This window comes from Notechis scutatus, chromosome 13 (assembly GCF_049901735.1).
Source record: "Notechis scutatus isolate UNSWTSFEM ecotype Mainland chromosome 13, rNotScu1.2, whole genome shotgun sequence".
In the NCBI taxonomy this organism is placed as follows: Eukaryota; Metazoa; Chordata; class Lepidosauria; order Squamata; family Elapidae; genus Notechis; species Notechis scutatus.
The window spans coordinates 12,059,209-12,073,743 of NC_142021.1; the positions used below are offsets into that span (position 1 = coordinate 12,059,209).

At 51.0% G+C, this 14,535-nt stretch overlaps 1 protein-coding gene across 2 annotated transcripts in view; it reads left to right on the top strand.

Moving 5' to 3' along the window:
• The window catches only part of MED15 (mediator complex subunit 15), a 34,910-nt gene that overhangs the window by 19,092 nt on the left and 1,283 nt on the right, over nt 1-14,535 (top strand). For both annotated transcript variants that reach the window (XM_087943004.1, XM_087943003.1), the window contains exons 9-16: nt 5,212-5,331; nt 7,489-7,631; nt 7,725-7,852; nt 9,123-9,257; nt 12,290-12,353; nt 12,698-12,764; nt 13,436-13,596; nt 14,186-14,352. In XM_087943004.1, coding sequence (XP_087799130.1) covers nt 5,212-5,331; nt 7,489-7,631; nt 7,725-7,852; nt 9,123-9,257; nt 12,290-12,353; nt 12,698-12,764; nt 13,436-13,596; nt 14,186-14,352 — 985 coding nt within the window. The remainder of the gene's footprint in view (nt 1-5,211; nt 5,332-7,488; nt 7,632-7,724; nt 7,853-9,122; nt 9,258-12,289; nt 12,354-12,697; nt 12,765-13,435; nt 13,597-14,185; nt 14,353-14,535) is intronic.

Sequence of the window (14,535 nt, forward strand, 5' to 3'; positions counted from 1 at the left end):
CGATAAAAGATCTACAAGGACTAATGCTGAATTTGCAGGAAATGGTATCTAAAAACCATGAAGATCTGAAAACAGAGATAGGATCAGTAAGATCTGAATCAAAAGAAAAAATCCAAATTATAGATGAAAAATTTGAGTGGTACCAACAAGAGATGAGAAAAAACCAAGAAAAGATAGCGGGAATAGAATCTAAAATGGATAAAGAGGAGAAAAAAGTGGAAGACCTGATGGATAAGCTGATACAAACAAATGAAGAGCTGGAATCTACGGTAATTCTACTGGAAGCAGAAAAAGCAGCTCACTATCTGAGATTCCAAAATATTAAGGAGGAAAAAGAAGAAGATTTGCCAGATGTAATGGGTGAGATAATTGCGAAAATATTGAAAATGGAAAAAGAAGAAATTCTGATGGAAATAGATGAGACGTATAGAGTACAGACAAACTATGGAAGAAGGCACAATCTTCCTACAGAAGTTCATGTTCGACTGATTAAGAAGTTGATGTGTGATGAAACATTAACGAGAGATGGTACTGTAGAACATAACGGAAAACAAATGACTGTTCTTAAACAGGTGCCGAGAAGAGTTAGGGAATTTGAGGAGACCTTACCACTTTCTGACAATGAAGCTAATAAAATATAACATAAGTTTTAGATGGTTGATGCAGGAGGGAATTATGTTCAACTGGCAGGAGAAGAGACATCAACTAGACACAATTGACAAAGCGGAAGATTTCTATGATCAACAATTTGCTATTGAAGGAGAGACAGCGGTGGAAGAAGAGGAAGGAAGGAAAGACTTGGCTGAGGAAAGAGGAGCAGAGGTAGAAAATAAGGAAGAAAATTCACCGGACAACAAGGAGAGGAGATATGGAAGAAGAAAGGCAGAAACATATGAAAGACAATATGCAGAATCCAGGGAAACGAGAGCAACAAGAAATATGAGACAAAGAAATTGGGGAAAAAAAAGAGAGAAATATGAGGTAATTTTGATGAACATTAATGGCCTAAATTCCCCGGTGAAAAAGAAGAAAATATTTCATAATTTACAAAAATTGAATGCAGATGTAATAGCAATGCAAGAGGTGCATATAAAAGAGAAACAAAAATACTTGCTAGATAATAGAAAACTAGGAAACACTTATGTCATTAGATAAGCAAAAGAAAAGAGGGATGGTGTTATACATAAAGGACTGGATTTCGGCTAAATAAATTTTTAAAGATAAAGATGGTAGGATATTGATGGTAGAGATAGAATTAGAAAATAAAATGATTCTTTTGATAAAGATTTATGCTCCAAATGGCCTACAAGAATACTTCTTTCAAAAATTATATAATAATATTAAAGAAATGCATTATGATTTGCATCTTAGGTGATTTTAATGCAAAGGACTATAAAGATAAAAATAAGAAAATAACAAGAAAGGTATTACCGAAAAAAAATCATGATTTGGCAAAAGAGGCTAAGATTTATGACACATGGAGAGAACCTCATCCAAATAAGAAACAATTCACGTTTTACTCAAACAGATATCAGTCCTGGTCGATACTGGATATGGTATGGATGCCTAAGAAGCTTATCTCAGAAATAATTAAAATAGAAATTGAACCGAGCTTGTGGGCAGATCATAGTTACATCAGGTTTAGCTGGAAAGGCCGACCCAAGATCCCAAGATGGACCTTACAAAGAACGATCCTAAAGGAGGAAGAATTTAAAATTAAATTGGAAAAGGAAATGAAACTCTTCTTTGAGGAAAATAAAGAAGAAGACACATCCTTACAAAACACCTGGGATACAGCTAAAGCAGTTATGAGAGGAGTGGCAATAAATTATATGGCGAATAAAAACAAGAAAAAGAAGATACAGCGAAAAGCATTAGAAATGGAATATGAAAACTTGGAGATGAAACTACAAGAAGAACCAAAATTGAAAGAGATAAAAACAAGAATGGACTTAATAAAACATGAAATAAATTTGCTGGAAAAAGAAGATTTAGCCCCAAAACTGAAAAGAATAAAACAAAATGTATTTGAGAACGCCAATAAACCAGGAAGATGGCTAGCCTGGAAATTGAAAAAACAGCGGAAAAAAGATGGATCACTAAGCTACAAAACGAACAGGGAGAAATACGTTATCAAGAAGAAATGAAAAGGAATATAGCCCAGAAATTTTATGAGGACTTATATAAAGAAGAACACGTAATGGAAGAAAAAGTGATAAAATGTTTCAAGAAAGCGAATCTTCCGAGAATATCGGAAGAAGAAAAAATCCTATTGAATAGAAGTATAAATCTTGAAGAAGTGACCTGGGCAATAAATAAACAAAAAAATAACAAGGCGGCTGACCCGGATGTACTCCCTGCTGAATTATACAAAACTCAACAAGAAATATTAGGCGACAGATTACTTAAATTATTTAACGAAGTCCTGGATAAGGCAAAGATTCCGGAATCGTGGAAGGAAGCAACGATTACGATTATTCCAAAATAAAAAAATGATCAAAGATAGGAAATTATAGGCCAATATCTCTATTAAATGTGGACTATAACATTTTCATAACTGTAATAGCCGAAAGATTCAAGAAAATACTAAATAAATTTATACACACAGACCAAAATGGCTTCCTTCCACATAGACATCTTAGCAATAATATTAGGACAATTTTAGACATCATAGAGTATTGTGAAGAGCGTAGTGGAGAATAGGTAGCATTATTATTCCTGGACGCTAAAAAGGCCTTTGACAATGTAAAATGGAGTTTCATTCTGCAACAAATTAAGTATATGGATTTTGGGCAAAAATTCCTAAATGTAGTATCAGCAATATATAATAAACAACAAGCTAGGATATTGATAAATGACCATACAACAAATAAATTTGAGATACATAAAGGAACGAGGCAGGAATGTCCATTATCACCTTTATTATTTATTTTCATTTTGACTAACAAGAATAATTAGGAAAGAACCGGAAATAAAAGGACTAAAAATAAAGGAAGAAGAATATAAATTACAAGCCTTCGCTGTCGATTTGGTTTTTATTTTAGAAGATCCGCAAAATTCGGGACCAAAATTGATAGAGCAATTAGAGGAATTTGGCGAAGTAGTGGGGCTAAAAAAGGAGGATTCGGCCTACTGGACTGGGAAATATATTACAGAGCGGCCATTCTGACCTGGGTTAAAGATTGGATAAGTGTTAAAATAAAAGAATATCAGATGGTCCTGGCCCCATCCCTGCATCGGATGCAGGACCCTCCTCCAAGTCCCCCCCCCCCCAGACTCCCTGACTGGTCCCCTTTCTTCCTCACTGTCCGATACCTCTGCCGTCTGCACCGGCTACTGGCGAACCACAACAATCCCTTAGACACATCTCGGGGGGGAGAAAAGGGCAGGAGCTGGAGGGACATAAAGCTGCACCAAGCGACCCACTTTTGGGAGAGAGCCCCAAATCTGCTGAAAACACCAGTGTGCCCAGTTGGCTCCAGAATGGCCTCCACCCTCTGGGGCAGCTCGTTGGATGCGTCTTTGAAGGTGGCAAAGAGAGGGGAGGCTTCTTCACCTTTGCCTCAGGTGAAAACTTGGGGGGCTTCTCACTTTAGCAACCACCTGGCCAGACCGGGGGAACCGGAGCACCTGCAGGCCGGCTTCCGCTTTCTTCTTCCAAAGCAACTGGGGGGCTGCTGAGCGCCAGTGTCTTTTCTAGGGAGGCACCCTGGGCTGAGCATGTCTTTGCAACTTTGCCCCTTTCGACAATTCCACATCTCGCCAGAGGTTATTCTGACTGTGCAATGGGATCTTGGGGTGGGGGGGGCGGGGTGGGGGGCAGAGAAGAGTCGCCTGAGGCTATGCCTTCTGATGGGCTACTGGCCCTGCAGTTCAGCTGAGCACACCTGGGGGCTGAAGCCAGGGAAGGGCACCTTGGCAGCACCAGCCCTGAAAGGCCTCTGTCCGCCTTGGAGAACAGCTGGAGTGGCCCTTCACAAAACGCTCCCCCGGCCTTTCAGTCAGCTTGGCCGGTCATCCGTCCCTTTTGGGGGGGAGGGGGCAGAATTAGGCCGTTTCTCCTGGGGCCTCCGTCCCTCAGCTCCCCTGTTGGGAGGCAGCCTCGCATGTTCTGCTGGGCCTCTGCAAGAGAGGCGGGCAGGCCGTCCCTTCCCCGGGCCCAGCTGGGGCTGCTGTTCCTGGCCCTGAGCAGCGGCTCTCCTGGCTCATGCGCCCCCGATGGCTTCAGGGCAGGTTTGACAGGTTGGCCTCCCTGGAAGCTGAGGGTTGCTGCCTTGCTGGAGCCTCCGGCTGCTGTCCGCGGGGGCCCCTGGTGGTGCTGACGGTGGTGGTGGTGCTCCTGCTCCGGGTCAGGGCTGCCTCTGGCTCCCACCGGCTCCCCTTTGGCAGTGTGGCAGGAGGCTGGGCCTCCCGCGTGGCTCAGAATGTGGAGGAATGCCTGGAGGGAGTCCATCTGCCGCTGCCCCCACTTGTCTTGCTGCCCCCCCCCATCGTCCCGCCTGCCTTCGCTTGGAAGCTGGTGTTGCGCAGCGCTGCCTGCTGGTTGTGGCTGCCCTTCCCCTGCATGCGGTGGATGTTGCCAGCCCGTGTGCATGTGGTCCGTGTCTCCTCCCCAGGGCTGCTTCTGAGCGGCTCCCCCCAGCCCAGGCTGGGAACGGAGCTTCCTTGTTGCCCATCAGCTAAGCATGACGCTCTCATTGGATGCTCCCGAGCTGTGGCTTCTTTCCCCTTTGGCTGTGGCGCCTGCATGCTTTTCTTCTGCAGTGGCTGTGGCCAGCACTGACCTTCTGACACGTGTGCCTATGGCCGCTGCAGTCTTTGGCTTAGTGGTGGTTCCCCAAAGAGGCCGGCCAATTGGTGCCGACACCCCCAGCTGGCTTACTTCAATGCTCGTCAGGTGCCGATCCGGCCACAGGTCCACCTGTGTCTCCACCCAGGCCTGTGCCCCTTGCTAGAAGGAGACAAACGCAGTGCCAGTGGCCCCTGGGCTTCCCCTAGATGTGACCCTCCCCATCCCACCTGGGCAGTGGTATAGCCCTCTCCTGTGACGGGACTGCAGTTGCCCCCCTCCCGCTGCATTAGCCAGGAGCCTTCCTGGGACGAGTGCGCTTGGCTTCCGGCTCCCCAGAGGCTGCATGTGCTTCTTATCCTGCCAATGTGCTGCATTTCTCGTGTTGCGATTACTTTTGTCTGTCCCTCTGTCCTCCCAAGATGATCACCGCAAGTATGGCCCGAGGTGGGATGCCAATAAGACCACGGTTCCCGCCCACCACCGCTGTCTCTGCCACGCCTCCAAGCACCATGCCTTTGGGTGGACCACAAATGCCTCAGGTACTTCGTGGGGCGGAGTGGGTTGTGGCTGGGGGTTTGTGCAAGGGCTGATCGGCCGCTGTCAGTCATCTCCCACCCTTGGCCTGCACTCAGAGCAGCTGCTGGGGGTGGGGGCGCTGTCCGGGAGCCGACACGGGAACGCAGGTGAGGAGAGAGACGACTTGATGCCGCTGGCGTCCTCCAGAGCAGGCGTGGTCAGTTTGGGGCGGCGGTCCTGGGGGTGGGGACATGACCGAAGGGAGTCTTTTCCGTTGCCCCTCGGCTCCAGATCCGCCTTCTCTTAAACCCTGGAACGGAGGGAGCCCTTCTGCCGAGATCTGGGCTCCGTTTTACAGTTCCTTCAACAGGTTGGAAGGAAAACGCAAGAGAACTTTACACATCAAACTTACTTCAAGCTCCTAGAGCCAAAAGAGTCATTTTCTCAGTTTTTAATCATTCTGGCCGACGGCAGTCCAAGGCCTTGATCCCTGGGGGTGTCGGGGTGGGGGAAAGCATCCGGGTTGGTGGCTTTGCTTCCTCTCCTCTATCTTCACGCTTGGTATCCTGTGAAAAGGTGGGGAGGGCCAGGATAATTGGGCTGCTTCTGGGCCCGTTTTTCCTCAGTGCCCTTGGGGTGGCTTCTCCGGGTTGCTAGCCAGTGGCTGCCTCGATTGACCCCGCTTTGGGTCAGAATAGCCGCACCCCCCTTTCCCGGGGTGTCTCACCCCACCCCGCTTTTCTGTTTTTCCTGCCTTTTTATCGTGCCAGTGGTCTTCTTGGAAGAATTGAGCCCCGGTGGCGCAGTAGTTAGAGTACAGTATTGCAGGCTCCTTCTGCCGCCTGCCGGCTGCCTGCAATTTGGCAGTTTGATCCTTACCAGGCTCAAGGTTGACTCAGCCTTCCCTCCTTCCCAGGTGGGTAAAATGAAGACCCAGGTTGTTGGGGGCCATAGGCTGACTCTGTAAACCGCTTAGAGAGAGCGGTGTATAAGTCTAAGGACCATTCTGTTCCCGCCAGCTGGTTGGGTGGCCATGTCCTCCCTGTGGCCTGGGGTGGCAAGAGGAGACTAGCGGCACCTCCATGGCATTTCCATCCCTCTGGCTTTCTTGGCCTGCGCTGGGGCCTCCCCTGGGCTCTCCTTGGCGATTGGTCTGCCTGGCCAGCCCTCCGTGCCTCCTCTGTGCTGTGGCGTCTCTGCCAAGGGCGATTTCTGAAAAGCCCCTTCTGTTATCTTGGGCTGAGGAGAAGCTGCAGCCCCCAGTGACTTCCTTTGTCTCCTCCTCGGGAGTTTTCCTTCCCAGCGCAGCTCCTGACTAATGGCGCTGTTGCGTGGTGAGGTTGGAGGACGGACGCGCTCAGGTGGCTCCTTGGCTTTTGGTCATGAAAGTGGTTTTCTGTAAAGGCAGCTAAATGAGGAAGCTTTGAATCTGAACACACTTTGCACTCAGAACCATCTGCCTTCAAGTCGTGGGTCACATTCCTGAGAGAAAAGAGTTAAGATTGGTATGTTTTGTAAGTCCAGGCTTAGATAAAGTTTGTGGGAAGCTGAGCCCTGGCCGTCTTCTGCCCAGCCATTGTGCATTCTGGTCGAACTAGGGGCTGGCGGGCATTGGGCTCTCTCTGGCTGACTGAACTTGTCCCCGAGGGTCCTTAGATGCCTCCTTAGTAGTCAAGTGCAGCTCGGTGGTGCTAGAGTGGCATCTTCTTCAATTGTGGGTTATGCGGGGACCAAGGAAACGGCCTTTCAAATGTGGATAGGATTTGGGAACCTCCGGCTAAGGGGAGCTAATTCTGCGCTCGATGAATTGCAGTTTGTGACGGGCACCCATATCAGTCAGCTAACTGAAGGCCGCCCGTTTTCGGAGGCCATTTTGTCCTAGTCTCTCTGGGATTAGTTGCTCTCGAGAGCCGCTCGGAGTCAGGGGGGTGCGGTGGGGTCACGGGAGACATACATTGGCCCCCTTCCTCACTCTTACAAGGGTCTTCACAGTCTTTGTTTTATGGGCTTGCTTTGTGCAACTGAGGAAATAGTTCACGGTCCCCTAGTAATGTTGGGGTTCAGCTGAGAGGGGGCCACAAAGACCCGAAGGAGAGGGGCTCCTTGGGCCCGAGTGTGGGCCCCAAAGCCTGCCTGCTCTGCCGAGGCCTCTCTTGCCATAGACGGACTTTCTCTTCCAGGTCAGCCAGAGCAGCATCACCATGATGTCTTCTCCGTCTCCTGTCCAGCAAGCCCCTACACCCCAGCCGATGCCTCCCCCGCCTCAGCCACAGCCTTCTCCTCAGTCTGGGCAGCCCAACTCCCAACCCAACTCCAATGTCAGGTGAGGGCTGATCTCTCGGTGGAGTGAAAGCAGCAGTCGCTGGCCCGTCTCTGCTCCGGGCGTTGAATCGTCCTCTTCTTCCTCCTCTTCCAGTTCTGGACCAGCCCCGTCTCCCAGCAGCTTCCTTCCCAGTCCGTCTCCGCAGCCTTCACAGAGCCCAGCAGCCGCCCGCACACCGCAGAACTTCAGCGTCCCGTCTCCGGGGCCGCTCAACACACCAGGTGCCCTGCACCGCTCGCGGCCTCTTCTAAAACGAAAGGGTTTCCATGGTGGATTCCTTCAGAAGGAGGTTTCTTGGCAGTGGGTTTTTTGGGGGGACCTGGCCAGGTCAGAGAAGGAGGCCCAGTGACTGTGGGAGCTGAATAACAGAATGGAAGAGTTGGAGGGGACTTGGAGGTTTTCTAGTCCAACCCCCACCCCACCCTCCACTCAAGCAGGAGGCCCTACATCATTCCGGAGATTAATTCCATGATTAATGGTTCTCGTTGTTAGGGAATTTCTCCCGACTTCTAGGTTGCTTCTCTCCTTGGTTAGTTTCCGGCTCCTGTAAGCTGCCTGAAGTTACAGCTAAGCTGTATTTTAACACGATAGGGAGAGGAAAGCAGCACCTAGAGCAGCGGTCCCCAACCTTGGCAACTTTAAGCCTGGCGGACTTCAACTCCCAGAATTCCCCAGCCAGCTTGCTGGCTGGGGAATTCTGGGAGTTGAAGTCCGCCAGGCTTAAAGTTGCCAAGGTTGGGGAGCCCTGACCTAGAGGCAGGAGGCTCCTCTTGTTTAGTACCTCAGTTTCATCTTCTACCTCCGTGATGGCCAACCTATGTCATGCATGCCACAGGTGGCACGCAAGAGCCCTTTGTGCAGGCATGTGAGCCCCAGCCAAACTTACCCGCACTGCGCATACGCGCGCCTCCCAGCTGGTTTTCGGCCCCGTTTGAGGCCGTTTTCGCCCTCCCACTTGGCTCGAGAGAAGCCTCTGCAGCCTCGGGAGGCTGAAAAACGGGCCCATTTTCAGCCTCCAGAGGCTTCCCTCAAGCCTCTGAGAGGGTGATAACTGCCTCCCCTCCCCGGGCTCCAGAGGCTGAAAATGGGCACTTCCGGTATTTCCAGAAGGCCCATTTTTCGCCCTCCCGAGGCTGCAGAGGCTCAAACTTCCGGGAGGGTGAAAATGGCCTCAAACAAGCCGAAAATCAGAGGCGTGCGAACAAGGGAGCAGAGCGGGGGCCGGGCGCATTGCATTGTGGGTGCTGGCACACGCACGCTTTTGGCACACCACAACCAAAAGGTTTGCCATCGCCGTTCTACCCGATGCCTCTTCTTGCGCACCTGGCTTTGTGAGGTGGGAAGCTCTGCCCTGCCCTCGGTGGACTGAAGAGCCGAGGTCAGCCTCCTGCATCCTCAAGACCTGAGGCTAAGCGGGCGGGGGAGGGGAGCTCTGCTAAGCCACCACTACCCCCTCCCCCCTTTAACATGCTGCTTTTTGTCCCCCCCAAGGCAACCCCAACTCTGTCATGAGCCCGGCCAGCTCCAGCCAGTCCGAGGAGCAGCAGTACTTGGAGAAGCTCAAGCAGCTGTCGAAATACATCGAGCCTCTGCGCAGGATGATCAACAAGATTGACAAAAATGAAGGTCTGGGTTCCCCTTTTTTTTCCTTTTGTTTTGGGGGTGGGGGGGAGGTTCTGTGCTTTCAATCACAGGAGTGGGATAAGAACTTTCTCCCCCTCCCCATATACGCAATTTATTGAATTTCTACAAGAGAACAAAATTAAAAGATAATGGGGGAATGTGCAAGGAATAAAGAAAACATTCTATTTTGAATAACTTCTGGTTTTCTTCAATACAGTTAAAATGTCAAAAATCAGTAACCTTTTTGCTTTAAAATTCAATAGTACCCAGTTTTTCTATCATCATAAAAGTTTTAATAATCAAATCCCAAAATTAAAGTTTCATTTATTTCAGTTTAAAGCGAAAAGCGCAAAAGTGGTTTCACTATTTTCTAAAAAGTTGACCCTGTCGTTAGCGTGATCAATAATTTTATTCACTTTGTCATTTTGCTTTGCCAGAGCTTTAAATTTAGACTTTATAAATGTCACTTTAAACGTAACTTCATCAAACCTGACTCTAAAAAATGCAATTTCATCCAATCGTTGATGCTGCGATTTTTTTTTTTTCACAGCCATGGTCCATAGCGCACTCTTTGCTTATAAATCCATGGCAGACGACACACATTAGTCAAAAGACTCCTTCATTGTCCAAAACATACATATATCATTTGGCAATGATTCCACTGGAAGCAGACGGGGGGAAGAGAAGGTAATGGGAAACGTCCCTAGTTACCTTTATGTTATTAATCCAGGCCAGTCAGCTCAGGGGGAAAAGGTGGGAAATATTCCTACAAGGCCACGATCAGGAATTCCAGTTTGTTCGTTCGTTTGTTTATGGAATTTATATTGCCGCCATGGCGACTCAAGGAGGCTTGCAGAATATGAAACCACATTTAAAACAACAAAAACTAAAAAAGGATCAAATAAATTAATGTAGTACAATATAACAAAATCACCTCCCACCTCTCACCCCCCCCCCCCCCCCCCCGCCCCAGCGACAGCAGATCACATGAACCATTTGATGGTCTCCCTCCCGCTCTGGGTTCCCCGGGCCCGCTGGCAGAACCAGGTCTTCAGCGCCTTTCGGAAGAGAGATAGAGTGGGGGCCGTTCTAATCTCTGGGGGGGGGATGATGTTCCAGAGAGAGGGAGCCACCACGGAGAAGGCCCTTCTTCTGGGTCCCACCAGGTGTATCTCCCTCGGGGATGGGACCTGCAACATTCCCTGCCTCCCCGCTCTGATGGGTTGGGTGGATGTGACCGGCAGGAGACGTTCTCTCAGATCACCTGGTCCCAAGCCATGAAGGGCTTTAAAGGGGACAACCAACATCTTGAATTGCAGCCGGAAGCAAATCAGCAACCAATGCAGCTCCCGCAGGAAGGTGACACATGTGCACACCAGGGTCTGCATAAAACCATGAGGGCCGCTGCATTTTGCACCAACTGGAGCTTCCGGATGCTCTTCAAGGGCAGCCCCATGTCGAGCGTGTTGCACTAATCAAGAAGGGAAGTGACCCAGGGCATGAGTGACTGTGAGTAGGGACCACTGATCCAGGAAAGGGCATAACTGGTGCACAACCCGCAGTTGCGCAAAGGCCCTCCTGGCCACGATCGCCACCTGCTCTTCGAACAGGAGTCGTGAGTCCAGGAAAACCCCCAGATTACGCACAGGGTCTGTTTGGGGTAGTGCCACCCCATCCACCTGTGGCAAATCTGTTGTGGAATTGGCGTCCCGAATTACCTGCCATCCTGTAGGTAAGGTCCATTCATTAAAAAAACCCCTCTCATTTCTTTAAAAAGGCAGTAATCCATTTTTTTTAAAAAAAAATTTTTGCTAAATGTGCAAAAATCTCAAAAACCACGTTCAGTTTTTATATTATAGCCACAGACTTATACTGGAAAAATCCCAACCGAAAGGCTTAACGGTATCTGACGAAAGGTAGAAACTGTAGAAAGTGCCTTAGAAATGGGGAGGTGGGCTCTGGGATCACATTGAATCTGGCCGCGCCACAGCTCCCAATAGTTGGAAACGCCGCCCCTCAGTCTGCGAGCGGGTTGCAAATCGACTCACCCGGGGTCAGTTTCCTCTTTGGATTCCCAAGAATCCTTCCGACTTGCCAGCCCCCCTACGGCAACCTCTCCCTTCCCAAGGGAGCCGCTCAGCCTGACATTTCTCCACCAGAAGGTCCAGGAACCTCTGGGCCGGAGGCGTTGAGGCTGCTCCTCAACAGCTGTTGAAAGGCCCCTGGCTGCCTTGAGAGCCTCCATCAGGGCTGATTGGAGGGGGCAGATTCTTCAACCGGGGATCTTGTAGAACCGAAATTCCTGCATATCGGCCAGGACAAGATTTGTGGTCAGATATTGTTCAGCTGGGGAGGTTTAAGAGGAAGAAGCTGGACTACAGTTACTTGGAGAGCTGCAGAGAGGAAGGCGCACAAGGTCCCACGAAGGAGCCGTCAGCCTCTTGCGACCATCTTGGTCTCTGCATGGCAGGGAGAAACCCGGGGGTGGGGTGGGGGCCTCTTTTCTGCCAGCGGCTGCTGAAAATGTTGTAAATAAGGCCGCTTTCTGCTTGCTTTTTTTTCCGACCCGGAAACCGGTTTATATAAGCTGCTGCTGCTGCCGACTGCCGTTCAGCCACCACGTTGTCCCTTTTCCTCTGTCACTGTTTTTTTTTTACAATTTTATTATAATGGTGCTTTTGCGGCTGAGCCCTGGCAACGGTGGATACTCAATGCGGCTCCTTCGCCCTCCTGGCCGGCTCCAAGGGAGATCTCCTCGGTCCCGTGGAAGAGCGGATCTTTTGTGGGGCTGGAGCCGGTGGGTTTTTTCTCTCTTTGGAGCCAGGCCTTCCGTGGTGGGATTATGTTTTTGGCTGCTGGTTGTTGTTGTTTTTTTCTGACTCTGTTCTATTTGGGCCAATTCTACATTTTGTTTTTCGAGTTCCCCAGTGAAGGGAATGGACTTGCTATAGGCTGCCCTATAGACCACGCATGCCCCCTCTCCCCCCCCCAGTTTTCTTCTGACGGTTTGGGCATCCCTGCCTTTTCCCATCCAGACCGGAAGAAGGACCTGAGCAAGATGAAGAGTCTGCTGGACATTCTGACGGATCCTAAGAAGCGGTAAATTCTTGGTTTGTGGCACATTTTTCCCCTGTGAGCCTCTGCTGCTGCTTCCCCCCCCCCCCATGTGGGGATCCTCCCTTGCAGGGAAGCTCGGGGGGGGCAGGGGGGGGGCTGCTCCACCGGCTCCTCATCGCTACAGGCCTCCATCGTACGATCGGTCCCAGCGTTGCACGGGTGCTCTCGGCCGCCAGCAGCCCCTCCGTACCTTTCGCTCTCCTCGGCCCCAGGGGGGTCCTGACAAACGGGGGGGGGCATTCACTTCCTGGTCGTAGATCCAAGGCACGTCCTGCTTTCCCCCAGGAGGGGCATCTGAGAAACCCCCTTTTTCTTTCCTCCTTTAGTTGCCCTCTGAAAACGTTGCAGAAATGCGAAATTGCTCTGGAGAAGCTCAAGAACGACATGGCCGTGGTAAGCGGGGGCGAATTCTCCCGCCTTTCTATTATATCCCCAAATACGGCAGCCTGTCCATCCCTCAGGGCCTCGGGCTCTGCCCTTCGGGGAGGCCCTTCGGAGTTGCAGGTCGAAAGAGAGTCCGAATTGAGTGCGCAGGAGGCAGGCAGGCAAGGATGGGCCAGGCCAGAGCCAAGCAGGGGCTGAGCCAGAGGTGGGCAACTGTGGCCCCTTTTATGACTTGTGGACTTCAACTCCCAAAATTCCTGAGCTAGCATGGCTTGCTCAGGAATACTGGGAGTTGAAGTCCATAATTCATAAAAGGGCCATAGTTGCCCACCCCTGGGCTGAGCCAACCGGCCGATTGGAAAGGCTCCCTTTCTGATCCTAGCTGCTCTCCTCCGCATTGGCCAGGTGGGGAAAAACGGGCCTCCAGAGAGTCCACACACTCACTAGATCAGGGGTCTCCAACCTTGGGATCCTGGGAGTTGAAATCCACAAGTCTTAAAAGTTGCTAAGGTTGGAGCCCCCTGCGCTAGATCGCTAGAACGAGGGTAAGGAAACAGCCTCGGCCTTTCAGTCGGCCTTTTTGCTTTTGCTACGTTTCGGACCTACTAAGCAGGTCGAGGTTAGCCACAAAGGGGCTTGTTTTACGTGCAGGTAATGGGTGTCTCTCTCTTGTGTGCCAGCCCACCCCTCCTCCCCCTGCAGTGCCTCCCACAAAGCAGCAGTACTTGTGCCAACCGTTGCTGGATGCTGTCCTTGCCAATATCCGCTCACCGGTCTTCAATCATTCCCTCTACCGGACTTTCATGCCGGCCGTGACCGCCATCCATGGCCCTCCGATCATGTAGGTGTCCCTCTTCCACTCTCTTGGGACGGAGCGAGCCAACTCCAGAGGCGGGAAGGTTTGGGGGAACACAAGCCGGGCCGAAGCGTTGGGGAAGCCTTTGGAATTGGCCACATTCACACTCCCGGGGCTTGGCGGGCCTCGTCTTCATTAAACGTACGAAAAATACAAAAGTACGGTTACAGGTGGTCCTTGACTTACAACCACAGTTGAGCCCAACATTTCTGTTGCTAAGGAAGACAGCGGTGAAGTGAGTTGGCCCCGTTTTACGACCTTTGTTGAGTGAACCCCTGTAGTAGCTAAGTTACTAACACGGTCGTTCAGCGAATCCGGCTTCCCCACTGACTTTGCTTGTCAGGAGGTCACAAAAGGGGATCAGGGGACACTGAAGCAGCCGGATTTTGACCAGAGAGAGGGTGCCCACAAGGGTCCCAGGGGTGAAAAGCTGCCCCAAGTTAGGCGTCTCTTCCGGGCTCTTGTCCCTGGGGAAAGGTTGGTAAGGAGCTGTTGTAAGTCGAGGACTAGCTGTGTGTCTGGATGCAGCCATGAATAGTTCCCTGGCCGGGTGGGCCCCTCTCTCTCTGCCCAGGACCCCGGTGCCTTCCCCCCGGAAGCGGAAGTACGAGGACGACGAGCGGCAGACCATCCCCAACGTGCTGCAGGGGGAGGTGGCCAGGTTGAACCCCAAGTTCCTTGTCAACCTCGACCCCGCCCACTGCAGCAACAACGGCACCGTCCACCTCATCTGCAAGATCGGTGAGTGGCCAAGGCTGTTGTGGGGCTGGGCCCCCTCTGCAGGGTCTGCCCCCCCCGAGGGAGGCAGTGGGGGGGCGGAGGAAGAGAGAAGGGCTGGTTGAGGCTTTGGATGGAGGTGCAAAAAAAGCTTCCAGGTGGGTTTTGCAAGATCACACACACACACACACACACACACACACACAC